We start from the raw sequence: 19,051 nt of genomic DNA on the forward strand, positions 1-19,051 counted from the left end.
GCATATGTGTGTGTGCATGCATGTACACTGATGCATGAAATTTGTTCTGTATTACTAAAGACCTATATAAGACATTAATTTAAGCCCAAAATTTTCAGAAGAGTTCTCTGATTTTATATTCTTCTTTGAATACATGCAGACAAGTATTCCGCTTAGGTTTATGCACACCCAGCATGCCAGAGTTAGAGACTTTTGCCCACTAGTACTTGGGCCCCTTCCTGGCTATGTGAAGCAGTGCTGCCCTGACCCTCCTCAGTTCCTTCTCACCATAGCTGGCTAGAGTTGGAGCTCTGTGTGATTGTAATCTTAAAACCTTGCATTTAGCCTTACCCTCATATATTGTATATAGTTAGCTAGTATTAGTTAGTAGTCATAAGTAGTGTTACTTGCTAGATGGTGTTCCCTGTAATGCCTCCACCGGGATTAAAACGTTGCTCTTCATGTGGAGGGGTGTTCTTGAGAATATGGATATCTTAGTGGGGTAATGGCCTTGGTGGTAACAATGAAGAGGGCTTCTTAGTTGCAAACTTCTGTGATCACTCTGGAGATCCAGCAAGCCATTGAGGACTTTCCCTTTGGTGGCTGAGTCTTGTTCTCAGACAAACGTGACAGTCTTCTGCACTCCTTTCAGGATTCTAGAGGGTTTCCCTTGAGGTCCTTGGGAATGTATATGCCGGCCACACAAAGATGGCACTATGAGATGCAGCAGCACCAACAATATCTCTCATAGCAGTCTTTTGCACAACCATTCCCCCTGAAACAGCAAGACTTCTCTAGGAAGAGGGATCTATACCCCAGGAGGAAGCAGTTGGGCTCAACTCGCTCAGGCATCTGACAGTTTGCGTGCCCACCCTCAGCACCTACCAAGAACCCATCTTGACATCTTAGTCCAAAAGATTGGTGCAGTTACTATTCTGCCCTCTTCATCTCTTCTTCTCTCCTTCCTTCTCCTCACATCCCTATGGGGACAGGCTGGCCTGTTTTTACAGTGCTTGAGACCCTCCAACAACTGGGTCTTTGAAAATGTCTGATTGGGCTGTGAAATCCAGTTCTTCTCCATACCCTGTTCTCACCTGCCTCCCCATCCCTCTTTAGGGACCTCTGTGAGACACTGCTCATTGAGCAGGTCAGCTCTGCTAAAGTTGGAAGTAGTAGAGGAGGTTCCACTGGGACCAAGGCATCTACTTCAGGTACTTCCTGATACCAAAATCCAAGGGTGGGATGAGACCCATTCTCAACCTTCGTGGCCTCAATGAATTCATCAAGTACACAAGATTCCACATGGTCACTGTCGGCTGTCTTCCCCACAGTATCTCAGAACTGCTGGTTTGCTGCTTTTGATCTTGCTTTCATGTGGTGATTCTACTGAGCAAACAAAAGAAAGTTTGTTAATTTTATGGTAGGAGAACGCCACTTTCAGTCTATAGTTCTCCTGTTTGGCCTCACTTCTGTCCCCCAATCTTCACCAGATTCATGGCAGTGATCATGGCATATCTCTAGAGGAAAGGAATATATATCTTTCCTTATCTTGATGATTGGTTACTGAAGGATAGCTCCAGAGAAGAGGCTCTTACCCATTTCGAGAGCACACTGTGCTTGCTTGATCTTGGTGGTGTTTAAAGTTAGCCTTAGAAGTCAACCTTTCCCCCACTTAAAAAAAAATGAGTTCACTGGGGCCCTATTAGATTCCACAAGGTTGAGGGCATTCCTGCTAACCCACTGCTTCCATGCAATATTGCAATTCAACAGCTTTGACTCTTTTTACAATTTCAGCGTTTGGACAATCTCTGTGTTTTGGAGCCTCTCAAGTCACATGTCTGCTTGCATGCAAGTGGTATAGTTCCCCAGGATGCACCTTTTCCCTCTTCAAATATGGCTCATGATGGTCTACCACTACCCTGCCCTGTATTCTATAGACAGGTTGGCTTGCCTTCCTTCTCCAGTCCTGTATTCCTTATGATGGTGGGAGACCTCAAGCAATGTGTGCCAAGAAGTCCCCTTTGCTTCCCCATCCTTGCACTAGTGGTTCACATATTGACCAACAATATCAATGTGGTGTACTATGTGAATAAACAAGAGAGTGCACAATCCAGGTTACTCTGCCTTGAGATGATCATCCTGTGGTAATTCTGCACCAAAGAAGACAATAGCAGGCCACTTGCAAGTACAGTAATGCAAAATTGTCTTATAGACCATTTCAGTAGAACATAGTCCCTAAGACATGAGTGGTCCCTGATGTGAGCGTCCTCCATGTTATCTTTACAGTGTGGGGCAATCGACCTATTTTATGATGAAGGAAAAGAGGAAGGGATCTGTTCTGCTCCCAGGATGGGCTCAGTCTGGGCTCCCTCTCCATTTTCTTCCTCTACAGCTGGCAGTCAACTCTTCTGTGTGCCTTTCCTCCTCTTCTGATTATTCCTCAGGTCTTCTTCAAGCTCAAGGTGAATCAGATCAAGCTTGTTCTCATTGCTTCTGAGTCACTGAGGTAGTGCTGGTTCTCAGACCACCTTGCTCTGACCTCAGTCTTCCATACCACTTCCTCTCGATCCCAACCTACTTGCTCAGGACTATGGTCACTCTCTCCATGCTGCAATCATCTCCTTGCACTTTACGGCATGACTGCTACATGGCTGAAAGAAGAAGAGCAGAGTTTAGCAGCTGTCCAACAAATCCTACTCAACAATAGGAAGTCCTCCATTTGGACGGCCTACTGTGCAGTGTGGAAGAGATTCTCACAGTGGTCCTTGGCCCAAAGGACTCAAGCAATAGTGGCTTCCATCCAGGACATCTTTGTGCTGAGAGTGTGTTTTGCAACTGTATCTGCGTTTCATCCTCCTATTCAGTGGAAGTCAGTTTTTTCAAATGCCACTGTGAAGAGATTTCTGACAGAGGACGGTGAAGGGATCTGAGAGTGGGTTCTCTTGTAGAACTTACACGCAGTTCTGTCAGCTCTGATGGACCCTCAGTTTGAGCCTCTTGTGTCCTGTGTGCTGCCCCTTCTATCTTAGATGACTATGTTCCTGAAGCTATCACTTTGGCAAGGAAGGTGTGAGAGTTGTAGGCCTAATGGCTGAACAATCTTACACTCCATTCTCTCAGGACAAGTTAAGATTGTGACCACACCCAAAGTTTTTATTGACGTTTCTTCTGAATCAGGCAGTGTATTTATTTACCTGTGTTTTTTCCTAAAATGTTTTATTCCCCAAAATGGCACCTCCATATTCTTGATGTCAGGTGATGTTTAGCCTTTTATCTAAACCATATTGTGTTTCACCTGACCTGTCCATGTCATATGCAGACTGCATGAAGGGGCTAGTGGCCTGTGCACAAGCCATCTTGATAACATCCTGTATCAAGATTGAGGATGAGTTTAGCTCCAGCTACATCTTCTCTACAGATATGGGCTTATTCCATGAGAGCACAAGTGACAGCAGTAGTGTCCCTCACTGACATTCCATACCGGACATTTGCATGGTAGCCACGGTGTCATCCACATGTATAGTTAAGAATCATTATGCTATTACTGCATCTTCTAGAGTGGATGCATACCTCAGAAGGGTGGTCCTACAGTCCCTATTTCTTAGACCCACAGCTCCAAATTGGGGTACTGCTTGTGAGTCACCTAAGTGGAATACATTTCTGCACCTTCTTGAGGAAGAAACGGTTATTTACTGTAATTGTAACTGTCTCCTTGAGATGAAATGCAGGCATGTAGTCCATGACCCACCTTTTGTCCCCTTAGCATCAGTCTCTCCTTCTGTGGGCTTTTGGTGCAAAGGAACTGAGGGAGGTGGCCTTATGGACATTGCTAGGCAAGTCTTCCTCTGGAGTGCTGGGTGTGCGCATACACACTCACGCACGTACGTACGTAAGTGGAATACACATCTGCATCACATTTCAATAGGGATGTTAAAAAACATTTATTTTTGTAAACGTGTCACCTCAGGGGGTAGGTGGTTCTGTGGGAGCTGGTATGTGCAGGAAACCAACTTGAAAAGCTGGCTTCCCATGTATCAGTTTCCACCTGCCCCGTCCTTGTTCTTTGTGATGCTGCCTTTGTCACAAGATGTCTCTTGAGTTGGGCACCCAAAAATTGAAGCAGTATTTTAAAAATTTGTGAGCATAGTGTTGGAGCTATGGATAAACAAAATAAATTGTTTTTTCTTCCTCTCTCTTAAAGCGTTTGTTCTAATTACGAATTTAAAGTTAAACAACACTGTTTCAGAAAGACTCCTGTCCTAAATGTCCATGCAAGTAGTAAAATAATAATATTAAGTTAAAGTAGTATTTCCATGTAACTGTCTCTATAAATTTGGGCAAAAATGAGAGAATACGATTTTTTAAAAATAAGTAATATTCTCCTTTTGACCATATTGTATTTGTTTCTGTTTATGTAAGCAATCTTAGATCATCACTTTCCTTGGTGCTGCTTGCAGGAATGCAGACTGTGTAATTCTCTGTAGGGTTTCTGTTAAAATTCTTTAAAATAGATTTTTCAAGCCTATGGATGTTTAGACGTTAAAAAGGTTTAGTTGAAACTCTGAGAATGTTATTCAGTCTCTCACCAAGAGAAGCTTTTTACTATAAACCAGGGGTGGGAAATCTATGGCTTGGGGGCTGCATGCACCCCTGTTTTGCTTGAATCTGGCCCCCAAGGCTCAGAGCTTTCTCCAGCATTGGGGAGCCCATCTCTGGAGCACACAAATCTACTAGGCTGGGCCCTGCTAGGCTCTGATGTGCAAAGGGAATGTGGGCAGTGTTTTTCTCCTTCTCAGTAGGGGTTTGGTGTTTTGGTTTGGTTTGGTTTTTTGCTTCTCACTTGTGTGTGGCCCCCAACTGATTTTTCTGTGGGTCATTGACCCATGGCCTAAAAAAGTTCTCCACTTCTGCTATAAACCTTTACTCTTGACTTTTTAAAATGATTTATTTGTTAGCTTTAACTACCTATAGAACTATATATAACTTTACAGACTGGGAGTAGTTTGCAAATATTAGTGTTCTTTGCCCTTGGAAAATCCAATGCATTTAACTGTAATAGCATGGTTTTGTAATACACTACATTTACAGTGTATCAGAATGAATGTGTTACATTAGACAACAAAACAAAATACTTATTTAGCATGCTGCTTGAAATGACTGTGAAAGACGATGTATGATTTGTTAATTGTGTGTAATTTTTTATTATTTTAGTTAAAAAGTCTCCTGGTGCTGATGTAACTTGTAGTTTGCCCAAGCATGTAAGCAGCTTCAAGGACCCAAGCCCAGTCATTTCTTTCTCATTACACAAGCAAAGAAGCCAAAGTGATAGTGTTGATTCTGTGGATATCGTTAATGGAGAGGACCATCATTTTTCACAGGAAGATACATCATTCAGTGATCAACCAGTCTTTTTCAGGTAAATTTTGGTTGCATGATTACCAGAGTGCACCTATTCTACCAAATTTTATTGCTTTTATAGAACGCAGTAGAACTTCATTACAATAATTTCTATTCAGCCTCAATGGGCATTGCCTTTTTTCTCCCAGAGCTTAAATATAATACAGGTTGAAGCTCTCTAGTCCAGCACTCTGGTCCAGCAACATCCATGGTCTAGCATGATTTTAGTTAGCCGAATGTCCACTTATAATGGGTGTGGCCAAGTTTCCCATGGTCCCATAAAATTTGTTTACAGCCACCGGTCTTGGCTCTCAGTGTTCTGTGCTGTTGTTTAGCTCTAATTTACCCCCAAAGTCTTCTAAGAGCCCAGTAAACAGTGGAAGTGTTGGTAATGCTGCCAGACAATATTGACCTCCTGTGATTCAGCAAATTCTTTGGTTTGGCACTGGTCAAGTCCTTAGGATGTAATAAAGAAATTTTACTTGGCAGAAATATCACCTGTAGTAGTTCACCACAATTACAGTGGTATATTCCTTACAAGAAAACTGAAGAGAATCATATTATAATCTGACATGCATCTATTTGTGATTCATACTACAGTTTTCCTTTTGAATGACTTCATTTATGTTCTATTCCAATTTCATTTACTATAATACATTTTTCCTTTCTATATTTCAGAGAATTTCGATTTACATCAGAAGTTCCAATACGTCTTGATTACCATGGCAAACACGTTTCAATGGATCAGGTTTGTTTATAACATAGACTATCTAATAAAACTGATGTTTAGTGTGTTTTCTTTCCATAAGCAGACCTATCCTTTGGGTGCTACCTACCCATTATCAGTGTAATCTTGAAAATTTTCAAGTACTACTTAAAGTTTCAGTGCAACATGAGAACAATGGGGTAGAACTTTGTGTCCAATTGACCATTATTCAGCACAGGATATTGTAGGGTTGGAGGTAAAGGGGACTGATTTTTTAAAGCTAGTTTTATGCACCTTCTCTCTTGGGGTTGGTTGGGTTGTTGAATGCCAGCCACTTTCTTTCAGCAGGAATGGCTGTCAAGGGACCATGCTATATCTGAGGAGGCTTGAAGTGCATTAGAGCTCCAACTCTGCAGTTGGGTGCACTGCACGATACACCTCCCTACTGCTGAAGAATAAGTTCTTTCCTTATTCAGATCTGTGCCATCTAAAGTTTTCCCTTACACCACTTTAAGATGATATTGCAGGTTCTTTATCCAAAGCACTGTGTGTCAGTTTTAATTTAGTATAGTTCAAAATGCTTAATTAAATAAATTGAGGTTGGAGGGAGAGGTTTTATTTCAGTGTATGCAATATAAAATATATTCAATAAAATTGATACAAAATTCTTCTTGGGAAGTATTTATTTCCCAACTTCAGATTATGTATTGTAGATACATTTTTAGATTGACTACGTTTTTAATTTGCAGGGTACATTAGCTGGGATTTTGATTGGTCTTGCACAATTAAACTGCTCAGAGTTAAAGTTGAAGAGACTTTGCTATCGACATGGGTGAGTTTACAGAATTTGAATATGATTTTTTTCTGATGTGGATGTTGCAAGTATTTAGTATAGCAGGCAAAAAGCAAATTGTAATATTAAGCATATTTAAAATTCAGAGAACATTGCAATGATTTTTATAAGGAGATACATCATTGTTAATGTACTTAAATTGTTTGTCTCTAGACATTTGTGCTGTGAATGGGATGAGAACTTGGGCTGAAAATTGTCTAATATGGTTTCAATTCAAGAAAGTGTGTCTGTTCAGAATAACACTTAACCGTGTGCTGAACTTGACCATACAATCTTAAAATTAAACACATACTTAAGTTCTTTCCTTATTCAGAGCCTATAGGACTAACATGAAGCTCTGATTCTTTATCAGTTTTCCCCACGAGTTTTCTTCCACTGTCAAAGATGCAATCTAAAATGCAATTGTAGATTTATATTTTAACTATGGCACAAAGGTCAAATACCTTGGTAAGTGAGTGTGACATTCGCGCCTTCATTTTTCCCCTTATTTTAATGTTTAAATGTCTTTTCTTGTTCAGTAGAAAACACATCCCTCAAGTTGTCATCATTGCTTTTCTTAAGTACAGGTTGAACCTTCCTCTGGGACATTCTGGTCTGAGAACATCCGTGGTCTGGCAGTGCCACAGATGTTGCTGGACTAAAGAGCCCTGAAAGAGGGATCAATGCAGGGGCTGGGGAGCCCTGGCTGGGCCAGGTGGCATCTGGGGAGCTTCCGCCCTGGTCAGGGAACCCCTGACATCAGTGAGGCCAGATGATGATTGGGGACCTCCCACCCCAGCTGGGGAACTCTCAGCATTAGTGGGGCAAGATGTCCGGGGAGTCTTGTCCCCAGCCAGGGAATCCTTGGCTGCAGCGAGGAGGTTGGGTGGCCCCAGCCAAGAACCCTGGGAAGTCCTCTGAAGCAGCGCTGGCAGAGGGGAGTGGACCTGGCTGGAGAACCCACAGCATCCCCAGCAGCAGCAGTAGGGCATGCCCTAGCAGCACGGTGGGGGTGGGTAGGCATCCTCAGCTGGGGAACTCCCAGTGGCAGCAGAACTGGTAGCAGCCTGGTGGACTCAGCTGGGAACCACAGGGAACATCCTGCAGCAGTGAGGACATCAGCTACCAAGCAGTCCCCGTCAGGAACCCTGGGAGACCCTGGGGCAGCAGGCGGATAGCAAGGTGGGAAGCCCCTGTTGGGCCAGTGTGTCCAGGGCAGGGAGCCCCAAGGAGAGGCCCAGAGCAGGGAAGCCAGCAGGGGAGCAGTGACTGCCCCTGGTCCAGCAAATTTCCTGGTCCGGGACAGCTCAGGTCTCGAGGGTGCCAGACCACGGAGGTCCAACCTGTACTAATAACTTTGTCTGTTACAGTTTGTTAGGTGTGGATAAGCTGTTCTCTTATGCTATCACTGAATGGCTTAATGACATAAAGAAAAATCAGCTACCAGGAATCCTGGGAGGAGTGGGGCCTATGCATTCTTTAGTGCAGTTAGGTAAGTTCATTTCTGTTGCTGTTCAAATACAAATCACACTGGTAAAATAATCTGAATATAACTTTTAACAGCTTTCCAAGGTTTAGATAACAAATTATGTGTTTTGCATTCTGGCTATAATTTCAGTTCAAGGTCTGAAGGACTTAGTATGGTTACCGATAGAACAGTACCGAAAGGATGGTCGTATTGTAAGAGGCTTTCAAAGAGGAGCTGCTTCCTTTGGTACTTCCACTGCAATGGCAGCTTTAGAGCTAACAAACAGAATGGTTCAAACCATACAGGTACATTTTACATTATATATGAGGTTAGACAAGAGAACAAGTTTATAGTATAATTATTATGGTGGTGCTAGGGATCAGGGCTTCACGCTGTTGGGTGCTGTATGAAAATAGAAAATAGATGGTTTCTACCCAGAAGGCTTACATTATTTCATTTGAAACGCTTGAAATATGGCTACATTGATACCAAATATATCAGGATGAATAATTTTTATAATGATTTTAATATATCTATTATTTTTACTATTCTTCTTCCATTGTATAATCTTTAAATTATGAAAGTGGTTATTTTTTTCTTCTTAGTAGAATTACATATTTTAGATTTCACATATGATTTTTTTTTCTGCTGAGGCGTTTAATTCTTAAAATACTCATCTGTGCTGAGACACAAGCTCAGGTGCTTATTCCTACTGTGAGATCAGCACAAAAGCAAACAGCCTGTGTTGTGTTTGCAACCAACACTCCTTTCTGATATTTTGAACATCAAAGAGTCAGAGAAGCAAACATGCTTGGACAAAGTTGTACTCCTCCATTAGAGTTTGCAGTTTTGAAATCAGCAGGACTTGTGCTCCTGAGTTACTTAGTTATTTTTGAAAATCCCAGCCGCAGCATCTAGCTTTAGGCTCTTACTTCTGAAATGTTGTCTTGTGTATAAAAAGTTCACACTAATTTTATTGATGTTTTCAAACTCTGAGTAATTTTTATGCTGTTAACATTGAAGTAATTTTGTTTTGAAATGAAAAATGTCTATGCATTAAGAGTAAAGAGTTTTTTAAAATTACAGTTGTTTAGCTATTGAAGCTGCCAATACCTACTACACACATTTTTAATTTTATGCATATGAGGAGTCCATTGAAGTCAGTGGCATTAATCATATCAGTGCAGGTACATGCTTGCTTATGAGTTTTAGGGACAGAGCCTTAATTTTCAATTTCAATTACGGCTCTTTTGTAAAATTCAAATAAGATATAAACCTTACAACAAACAACAATCAAAAAGAAGAATTTGTAATTTAGTTTGTTATAAGCCAATTTAAAATTGCAGTGGCATAAATTTTCCAGTTAATTTTAAGAACCTCCAACCTGACTTAAATCAATTATTTAAAAAAAGTTATTCAAATTATCAGTTAAATAACTGATTAAAATCATCTTGATTTAAAATCATTCTGCTGTGAAACAAAATTAAAATGGTTTTTAATGTTATGGTATCACTGTACATTAACATAGAGGGAAGTAGGCAGAACATAAATTTTGTCACTTCTGATACTTTTGTGGTAGTTCAGGCTGTGTCTAGACTATGTCCCTCTTTCGACAGAGGGATTTAAATTAAACACTTTGAAATTGCAAATGAAGTGGGGATTTAAATATCCTGTGCTTCATTTGTATAATCATGTCATGGCGCTCTTTTGAAAAAGCACCATTTCAAAAGTAAAACCGCAGTCTAGATGCGGTTCTGTTGAAAACAGCAGGCCTTTTTGAAAGATCCTGTATTCCTCAAAAAATTAGGAGTATAGGATCTTTTGAAAAAGCCGTTTTCGACAGAATCGCATTTAGACGGCGGCTTTACTTTAGAAATGGAGCTTCTTCGAAAGAGCGCCACGATGCGATTATACAAATGAAGCTCGGGATATTGAAATCCCCGCTTCATTTGCAATTTCAAAGTGTCTAATTTATATCCCTCTGTTGAAAGAGGGATGTAGTCTAGACACAGCCTCAGAATATAAAAGAGATGAGACTGTTTTACTAATATGTAATGTACAGGGTAATGTAAACACTTGAGGGCCATGTTTCTCTACCCTTTTTAAAACTCATATTTAGCCAGTATTATGGTCACAACTGAAGAAGAGAAGACTGCATGTAAAATGTACACTTTTGTCTTTAAAAAAAGAAAAAATGTGCTAGATTATCATAAAATTCAACACAAATTACAAAAATACTAGGTGGGTAGGTTTAGGTGTGATAAAATACTGTATTAAGAATGTATTAATTTATTTTCATTTGAACTGATCCCTAGGCAGCAGCAGAAACTGCTTATGACATGGTCTCCCCAGGTCCCAGTTGTATTGAGACAAAAAAGATCAAAAGATTCTCTCGGCATCGCTTAGCTCATCAGCCAGTAGACCTACGAGAAGGGGTAGCCAAAGCATACAATGTGGTAAAAGAGGTATGCAAAAGTGCTGTCATTAAACCTTGTTAAAGTAAAATATGAAATATGCATGATGGTATTTAAAAGTTCTTATTTTGAAATTTGAGCTGGAGAAAAATATCAGATAATTTGAAGTATACAATCTAATTCAGTAGACCAAACTTTATACAAGCCTCACATGTAGAGAAAATCTGAGAAACAGAATTAGGCCAAGGCACCTCGCAAACAAGATGAATTATAATCTGAGTCAGAAGAAAACTGTGTTCTACAGATTTGCATTCATGGAACTGTGGGGCCGAAAGGGACCTGAACAGGTACTCTCTTCCTTTTTCCTTGAGCTGAGGAAGGATTAATAATATACCTAGATCATCCCTGACAGGTATTTGTCTAATCTGTTCTTAGAAATCTCCAGTGATGAGCATTTCACATCCTCTTTATGTAACTTGTTCCCATGCTTAACTATCCTTATAGTTAGAAACTTTTTCCTAATATTCACCCAAAGCCTCCCTTGATACTGTTCTGCTGATTTGTCCGAATGAATATCCTTAGCAGGACATAGACGTTATTCTTATTTTGAGGCCTCAAACAATCTAAAACAACTTTTTAGGCATTTATGATTTATGCAGCAACCTGTGCATGAAACAAGTGAAATTTGTCTTTCACTACCATGGCAGTCTGTTAAAAGATTGAATGATTAGCTGTATTGTAGCTAATTATATTGTGCTTTAGAAATCACGCTCCTATAAGGCACATTAAGCCACCAGGCAGGTAAGCCCTAACTGAAGTCAATAAAATGAGAAGAGAATGGATTTTCTTGTTAGGTAACTGATTTTTTATTTATTTTTTTAATTTCCAAAGGGAATTACAGACACTGCCCAGACCATCTATGAAACTGCTGCTCGAGAGCATGAGAACAGAGGGGTAACAGGCGCAGTAGGAGGAGTCCTTCGCCAAATTCCACCAGCTGTGGTGAAACCTCTTATTGTCGCAACAGAGGCAACCTCAAATGTTTTAGGTGGAATGAGAAACCAAATCCGGCCGGATGTACGTCAAGAAGAATCACAGAAATGGCGCCTTGGGGAGGACTGATATTTTAAATAATATAACTCAGCATGAGGATAACGGTGCTGGAAATACATAACATTATGTCCCAATGGCAGCTTTAGATGGAACTCATTTCATTTTACTATGCTCATCTCAGGAACAAGGAGGTTTTCTAACAATTTAATATCAAAACATTCAACCAAAAAGTTCAGAAGTGAAGAGCAAATTTGTACTTGCTTGTGGACATGCTGCATGTAACCAGTCATTTGGTGGCTAGTGTCAAACACAGTGTAACATTTGCTGCCAAGTCAGAAACATGCTTGCTATATTACTATATTTTTCTTGATTCATTTGATTTGCCGTTAGAATCAGCAACCCATTCGTGACACTGTGTGTATTTTAAAAGTTTTCTTGAGCATGCTTAAAGAACTGTCTCCAATAAAGGGCTCCATAGATGCTCTGCAGTAACTAAAGAGTAAAAATTTCATTTTGGACATCAGATTTGGAAGTCATGTGATAAGAAATCAGACAGAATTTATAATTTTATGGGTCACAAGCATTGTTTTTAGGTGGCACTTACATCAAAGACAGTCTCTTAGTAACTGCTCAGAAATTATGTAGTGTCCATATACTTGTGAACAATAATTGTCCCTCCTGGGTTTTTGAAGAATCTGAATGTTGCAGACATGTTCCGTTGTATTGCACTTTAAAGGATATGGCCTGTATATTGTGCTTTTTTTATAGCGTGAATAAACAGTAATGTGCATTATCCTTTATGATGTAGAAACTTATGCAAATTATTGAAAGGGACAACATTTGATGAAAATTTTAAAGGAAGAAAAACAATGCAGTGTGTCTAATCTTTATTTAAACTTTCTATTAAATGAAATATTCTAGTTTCTTTGTCTTTTAGTCTACTGATAACTAACATGAAATGACTAAACATTAATATCAAGAAGCTACAGTACTGATGTTGGTAAGAGTTTTCTGTTTAGATGAGGTACCCTAAGTACAGTACAAAAAATACAATTTCATAATTTATCTAAAATGATATACATAATATATTTCAATAATCTTCCTTTAAATAAAGTTACACTGTCACCAACTGTTGGTTTTGCCATTCTCACAAAATGGTATGTTTCAGACTCCTATAATATAAATATTGACTGTCACAAACAACAATTCAGCTTCTGCTTTATTATTTTTTTCTGAAGCAAAATGTTGTTTATAAAAAAGTTATTGATTTTAAAACTATGTTGTACTGCTGGGTTTGTTAGATACACTAGAACACTCTTAATTGGAGCACCCCTGTCATTGGCTGGTTGTATCAATTAGGCATCTAGTCACAGCTGAGAAGAGAAGCTATTTATTTTCCCCAAGTTGAAAATGTAATTATATGAACTATTGTACTGAAACTGAATAATTACTGCACCTAATCTTTGGTTTTATTTTTCTTTATATAATTATTTGGTAATTTCCTTGTTAAAAGATCAGAGGTGAGCGTTTCATACCTGGGTAAATGCATCATAATCACTTGACACTTCTTGAATGAATCCCTGCACATGGAATTATGTTAAGCAATACATTGTAGCTGGAGTTATTTCCATTAGCTACTCTTAGGCTAGTATGCGAATACATCAGCCATGCTGGTTAAGGTATGTTCAAATTAATTGATGTAAACTGTAATAGCATAGATCGACTTATCATATACATAAACTGTATTTGATGGTTGAATTTAAAGAAATGGCTATTGAGTTTTACTCCATTTTACAGATTCCTCACTATCAAAGTGTACAGAGAGATGTCTTTAGAATATATTATTTTACACAGACATACACTGTCAAGGTATAATATTATATTTTTATAAGCTCTCTTAGCCATTAAGACGCTTAACAGTTCACATTTTCAAACTTCACTTGTCACTATTTGTGCTTTTTGTTTACTGCTTGCATCTGATTCAGCCTGCTCAGTAAAGCTGATCTGTTTATGGCTAGTTTCTCATTTCTCATGAGTTAGAAGAATTCTGTGTTTAAGTTGCAAAACACAGTTGAACAAAAAGGATTACATTTAAATTAAAACAGTAATAAATGCAACCTTCACACTGGGACATTGTCTTAAAATGTGTTGCAAATATTGATACCCTGTGTTCTTAATCAAAAAATTGTAGAGGGCATAGAAAAGGGATTCACTAAATGTGCTGTTCATTACCATACGGGGACACTTCACAAAATACATGGGATAAGATTTAACTAAAACTTCGATTATAGTGTGTCATGCATCTACCCATATGTAATTCATACACAAATTTCCAAATTTAGTGCTGAATAACTCCATTAGCATGATGAGGTTATTGTACTTGAGCTCTTCATTGTAACATACTCTTAGTATAAACACTCTTCATAACTCCAGCATCTACACAGAAACATTATTTCAAAATAACTTAGTCAATGTCTACCCAGCAGGCTGTTATTTCAAAATAATGTCAAAATACTGTCAAGTTGGAGGACTTCTTATTCCGACTCCTATAATGCTCATTGTACAAGGAGTAAGGGAAGTCGGAGGAAGAGTGCTCTATTTTGAAATAAGTGCTGTGTAGATGATCCCAATTTTGAAATAAGCTACGCAAACTGACATAGGTCAATTTGCATAGTTTATTTTGAGTTAAGCCCTGCTGTGCATATGTGCCCCCAAGTGAGCTTTAATAGATCTGAACATACTGTGTAATCTATGTAAAATAATTACATGTAGTTAGATGTAAAATAATACACACAATTCTATTTTACTTGCTTCTCTCTACACATTCACAAAGGTGTAAATACTGACCAATGCTACTTTTAATATTACTCGATCTGATGCTATCAGGCTTAATACTATCATCTTGATTTTCATAAGCATCTTGGTACTTGCCATTATAGTGTTAACTGCCCCAGAAGTGCTTGATGTAGAGATTGCTTCCCTCTTTTTCTTAAATATTTCTTTATAAGCATTGCTTCTGTGACTAAGAGGAGCCTATAACTGGATCCATTCAGAACCAGCTTCCATTTCCTTTCAGGTATTAGTTGGTAGTTGTTAAACTGCAGAGCAGAACACAATTTTAATAATGCCATATACCCAGTACTTGCACATAGATTAGGGAGGGACATGTAGCCATGTCACTAATAACTATAGATTTGGTGGGTGTGTGTGTTTAATTTTTTTCATTACCAAAAAGGTCAGTTACTTTGTTTTGCATCTGTTTGCTGTTGTACAGTACATCAGTGTCTAATGTCACTAGTGAGATGGGTTTTCTTGATAAAGCAAAAGGCTATTTAATGGCAGGACTACACCCACAAGCTAAATTTGTTTCTTACTGGAATTGATCCAGATGCCTGAAAATGTGATACCTAATTTTAAGAACATTGAAATACCCTAAAATATTTCATTCATGTAAAGTAACTGTGAAATCCAGCATTTAATTTTAAATTAAGTGTATATTTCTAAATATCCCAGCTCTCAGCAATATAAGCTTTTTCAATATGTGTACATATTCAGTCCTTTTGGACCCATCTTTTCATCTAGTCCCATCCATTTCCAGCCTTCACAATGTATGCTTTGCTCAACTATTTTAACTTACTTTGAATCTTGTTTACAAATTTTAAAAATTAATTTAATTGAAGGTAGTACATATATATTAATCATGTATTCATACTGCATTTCCTACAAAAAAGCTAGTATAGCTTAGACAGAAAATGTATATGTATATTTTTACATATTTGCGGTTAAAGTAGTTTTGTGGCATTGTTTGTATATAATTTATTAGTGTAAAGATGGTATCTATAAAAACACTCTTGAAAGGAATTTAAAATATTTAATCTTCTTTTATTTTGTTTAAAGTACTTGTGCCTGCCATGTATATTTGAGAACTATTTTTAGATCATAACTTATCTGCACCAAACTTAATGTATATTTGAATATATTAAAATGGTAAAAGCCTCTTACATTTAGGCAATTCTGTTAAATATACATAAAGGAAAAGCTGTGGATTCGTATCAGTACTTAATAAACATCTTATTCTGTCTCAAGTCACTTTTCTAATCCTAGTGTATATGTTTAATATAGAAAATGACATTTTTTAATGCAAAAGTTACTGAGAAAATATAAAAGAAATTTGCTTTTCATCTGACTTAAGTTGGTTTTTAAATCTAATGCTGCATACCAATAATTCTAATACTAATAATTCATACCACTCAAACTCTGCTCGGAATGAGTGAAAAATTGTTAATTTCCTCGTTGTTGTGTTAATAGTGCTCTCACCTTAACATCTAAGTGCTTCATAAACATTAATTAATCTTCTCAATAGTACTGTGAGAGTAGGCGGCATTATTATTCTCACTGTCTAGCTGGAAAACTGAGGCACAGTACTTTGCATGTTTATAGCATTCCATATATTCAAAGCACAGCTTGCTTGCAGTTGTGAGTGCTCTCCTCTTCTACAAATCTGACCCCATGTGTCTCTTGCAATTGGTGGCCACCTCAGAAAAGCTTGGTCCAAGTCACTTGCCCAGCTTCACAGAGGAACTCTGACAGATTCCAATACTTCAAGCTGGCATTCAACAGATGAGGTAGGAGACCTCTAGACAACAGCTTCCTTCACTACACACCCTGATTCATCTCCAGAGCAGATCCATTCAGCAAGGGTCCTAAGGAAAAAATAGTATGAGATTGTGTCTTTAAAGACTGTATCATAATGCAAATACACAAAGGGGCTGAATTAAGGATGCACAGGAAATTACACAGACGTAAGACTTTTTTTAATGTGGGCAAAACATATTTTCTTCCTAAGCTTGCACAGAAATGCTGAGCTGTTTCGCTGAAATGCTTTTAAAAAAATCATTCAGTGACAGACACCCAATATGACAAATTTCAGCTTGAATGGTTAGTTTGGCAAAGATAGAAGTGACTGAAGACAGGACCTTGCATTTGCAAAGTGGTAAGTAACCTTAATTTAATAGGTACAGCAGTAGCAAATCATAGAACAGAGACAATAGTGGTATTCTCTTATTTGTAAATGTTGTGAAATGAACTGTTTGACAGGGAGACAGTCCTCAGCCATTCCAAAGACCCCAATCCTTGTGGAACTTGGAGAAAGTCAGGATGTCAAGCTCCTTTAACATTTGAGTGGCAAACTACAAGGTGTCTTTAGCACAAGCAGCTACTTGAGGCTCAAATAGATGAGGCTGGAAAGTTAATATGCTACCTCCCAACCTTTATTGCATGTCGAGTCATGTGACAAGTTCAAACTATACAGAGAGAAAGATGGATCCTTGTGAGGAAATCTAGGTGGACTTTCTAAATAGTGGCATAGAGTAGACTATGCTTTTTAGTGAGAGGTTTAGTGCAATGAAATAAAAAGAAACTTGTTTAAACACCTTTATTTACATCAATTTGAATTGGAAGTGACTCTCATTTCAGACTACATCATAGTGATCGGGTAATATCAGTGCATTTGATACACCTCTCATCAGATTCCAACATATGAGAAAAGTCACTCTTTAAACATATTGAATCAAAATATGATTGTCAGTAATGTCCAAATTCCCAAGACACAAAATCTGAGTCCAAGAAAGGAGTGTCTAGCCAGGATTCTGCAAATCTGCCAATGGTGGACTGCAGGGCTATGTCTACACTGCAGCACTATTTTGGTATACCTGAGGTATCCTGAAATAGCTATTCTGTGTCTTTTGAGCACGCCCATTATTTTGAAATATAATGGGCTTGCTATTCCGATGTCCCTGTAAACTTCATTCCATGAGGAGAAAGAGATGTTTCGGAATAGCGATTTATTTTGTAATAAGTGCTGTGTAGACGGTGCCAAATTTCAAAATAAGGTATTTTGAAATTGACTCAAAGTAAGCTATGCAATTTGCATAGTACAAATTGTATAGCTTATTTTGAGTGTTGGGTGCAGTGTAGATGCATACCAGATGTCCACTCAGGTGCTCATAGAGGAACATTCAAGGGCTGCAAATGCCTATCCTGGTTCTCTCAGAGCAGCCCTCAGTGCGCTAGAGATGATCTTGGCATTTTGTCTGGAGCCCTTGCAGAGCTTTGTTTCCCTTTCTTTTTTTTCCTGTTCACACATCTCAGTGAGCAACCCATGATGTGGCACTTACCCCTGCATCTCCTGTTTAGTTTGTAGCATCCCATTCACTGGGCCTTCCTAAGCCATTCCTGTAGCACTCCACCTTCCCGGTTAGGATCTGTCTATGGCATCTTTGTGTGTTTCATGCAAAGTGCTGATACATAGTGGAGGTATCTTTGCCCAGGCTTCATTCAGTTTTGTGGATTTGTGCTAAAGAATGAATATAATCGCAATCAAGCAGTAATCATAAAATAACTCAGCCTCCTACTGACACAAATGAGTTTGAGCTGTTCTATTTTGTTTTGCAAGCACAGCACTGAGAACATTGCTTTGCCACCATTAACTAAAATGGGAGTGAGGGGGTGGGACAGAATAAAATTAACTGAATCGGTAAGAAAAGGGTTGGCAGCACTAAGATCATAACATTAAATGAATGTTAACCATTAAGCATCTACTAAAAAAATCAGGTGATAGTTTATAGTTCAAAAGTTTGGTAATTAAGTGTGTGTACAATGTTGGCGCACAGCCAAGGACAGTGAGATGGCAGTTGTAAGCAGTTCAGCCTATGGCCAGTGTGGCAGAATTTGGACTGAAGTTAGATAAAGATCATTTGGGTGGCTATTGGCAAGTCTTACAAGGAAAAAAATAAGTAGCACCAACTTTTAAAACTAGCCCCACCCATTCCAGAGGGAGGGAAGTAGGGGTGTTTGTAGAAATTCCATTTTTAGTTCTAGTTTTGCTGCATATAACATTGTTACATGATCTCTGTTCCCTCAGTGTGGTGTGTGTGAAGCATGTCCTCGGGTGGGTAGAAAATTGGAACATAAGGATGTTTCAAGTGGGCAGATCATAACATTCATGGGTTTGTGTGTATTCTAGGGTTGCCAGGCTGCTAAAAGTCCAGTTGGCAGCACAGCAGGGCTAAGGCAGGCTCCCTTTGGCTACCGGAAATAGCCAGCATGTCCAACTCTTTGGCACAGGGGCGGTCATGGGGGTTCCATGCACTGCCCCCACTCTGAGCGCCAGCTCCACAGCTCCCATTGCTTGGGAATTGCAG

At 38.8% G+C, this 19,051-nt stretch overlaps 1 protein-coding gene across 3 annotated transcripts in view; it reads left to right on the forward strand.

Annotated features, from left to right (window-relative positions):
- ATG2B (autophagy related 2B) overlaps positions 1-12,648 on the forward strand; it is a 91,261-nt gene extending 78,613 nt beyond the window's left edge. For all 3 annotated transcript variants that reach the window (XM_006133706.4, XM_025189916.2, XM_025189917.2), the window contains exons 36-42: positions 5,191-5,395; positions 6,055-6,124; positions 6,832-6,914; positions 8,285-8,406; positions 8,533-8,687; positions 10,698-10,847; positions 11,688-12,648. In XM_006133706.4, the coding sequence (XP_006133768.1) occupies positions 5,191-5,395; positions 6,055-6,124; positions 6,832-6,914; positions 8,285-8,406; positions 8,533-8,687; positions 10,698-10,847; positions 11,688-11,918 (1,016 nt within the window). In that variant the 3' untranslated portion in view covers positions 11,919-12,648. The remainder of the gene's footprint in view (positions 1-5,190; positions 5,396-6,054; positions 6,125-6,831; positions 6,915-8,284; positions 8,407-8,532; positions 8,688-10,697; positions 10,848-11,687) is intronic.
- Positions 12,649-19,051: the final 6,403 nt, after the last annotated feature.

The sequence above is a fragment of the Pelodiscus sinensis genome, chromosome 4 (genome assembly GCF_049634645.1).
Source record: "Pelodiscus sinensis isolate JC-2024 chromosome 4, ASM4963464v1, whole genome shotgun sequence".
Lineage (NCBI taxonomy): Eukaryota > Metazoa > Chordata > Testudines > Trionychidae > Pelodiscus > Pelodiscus sinensis.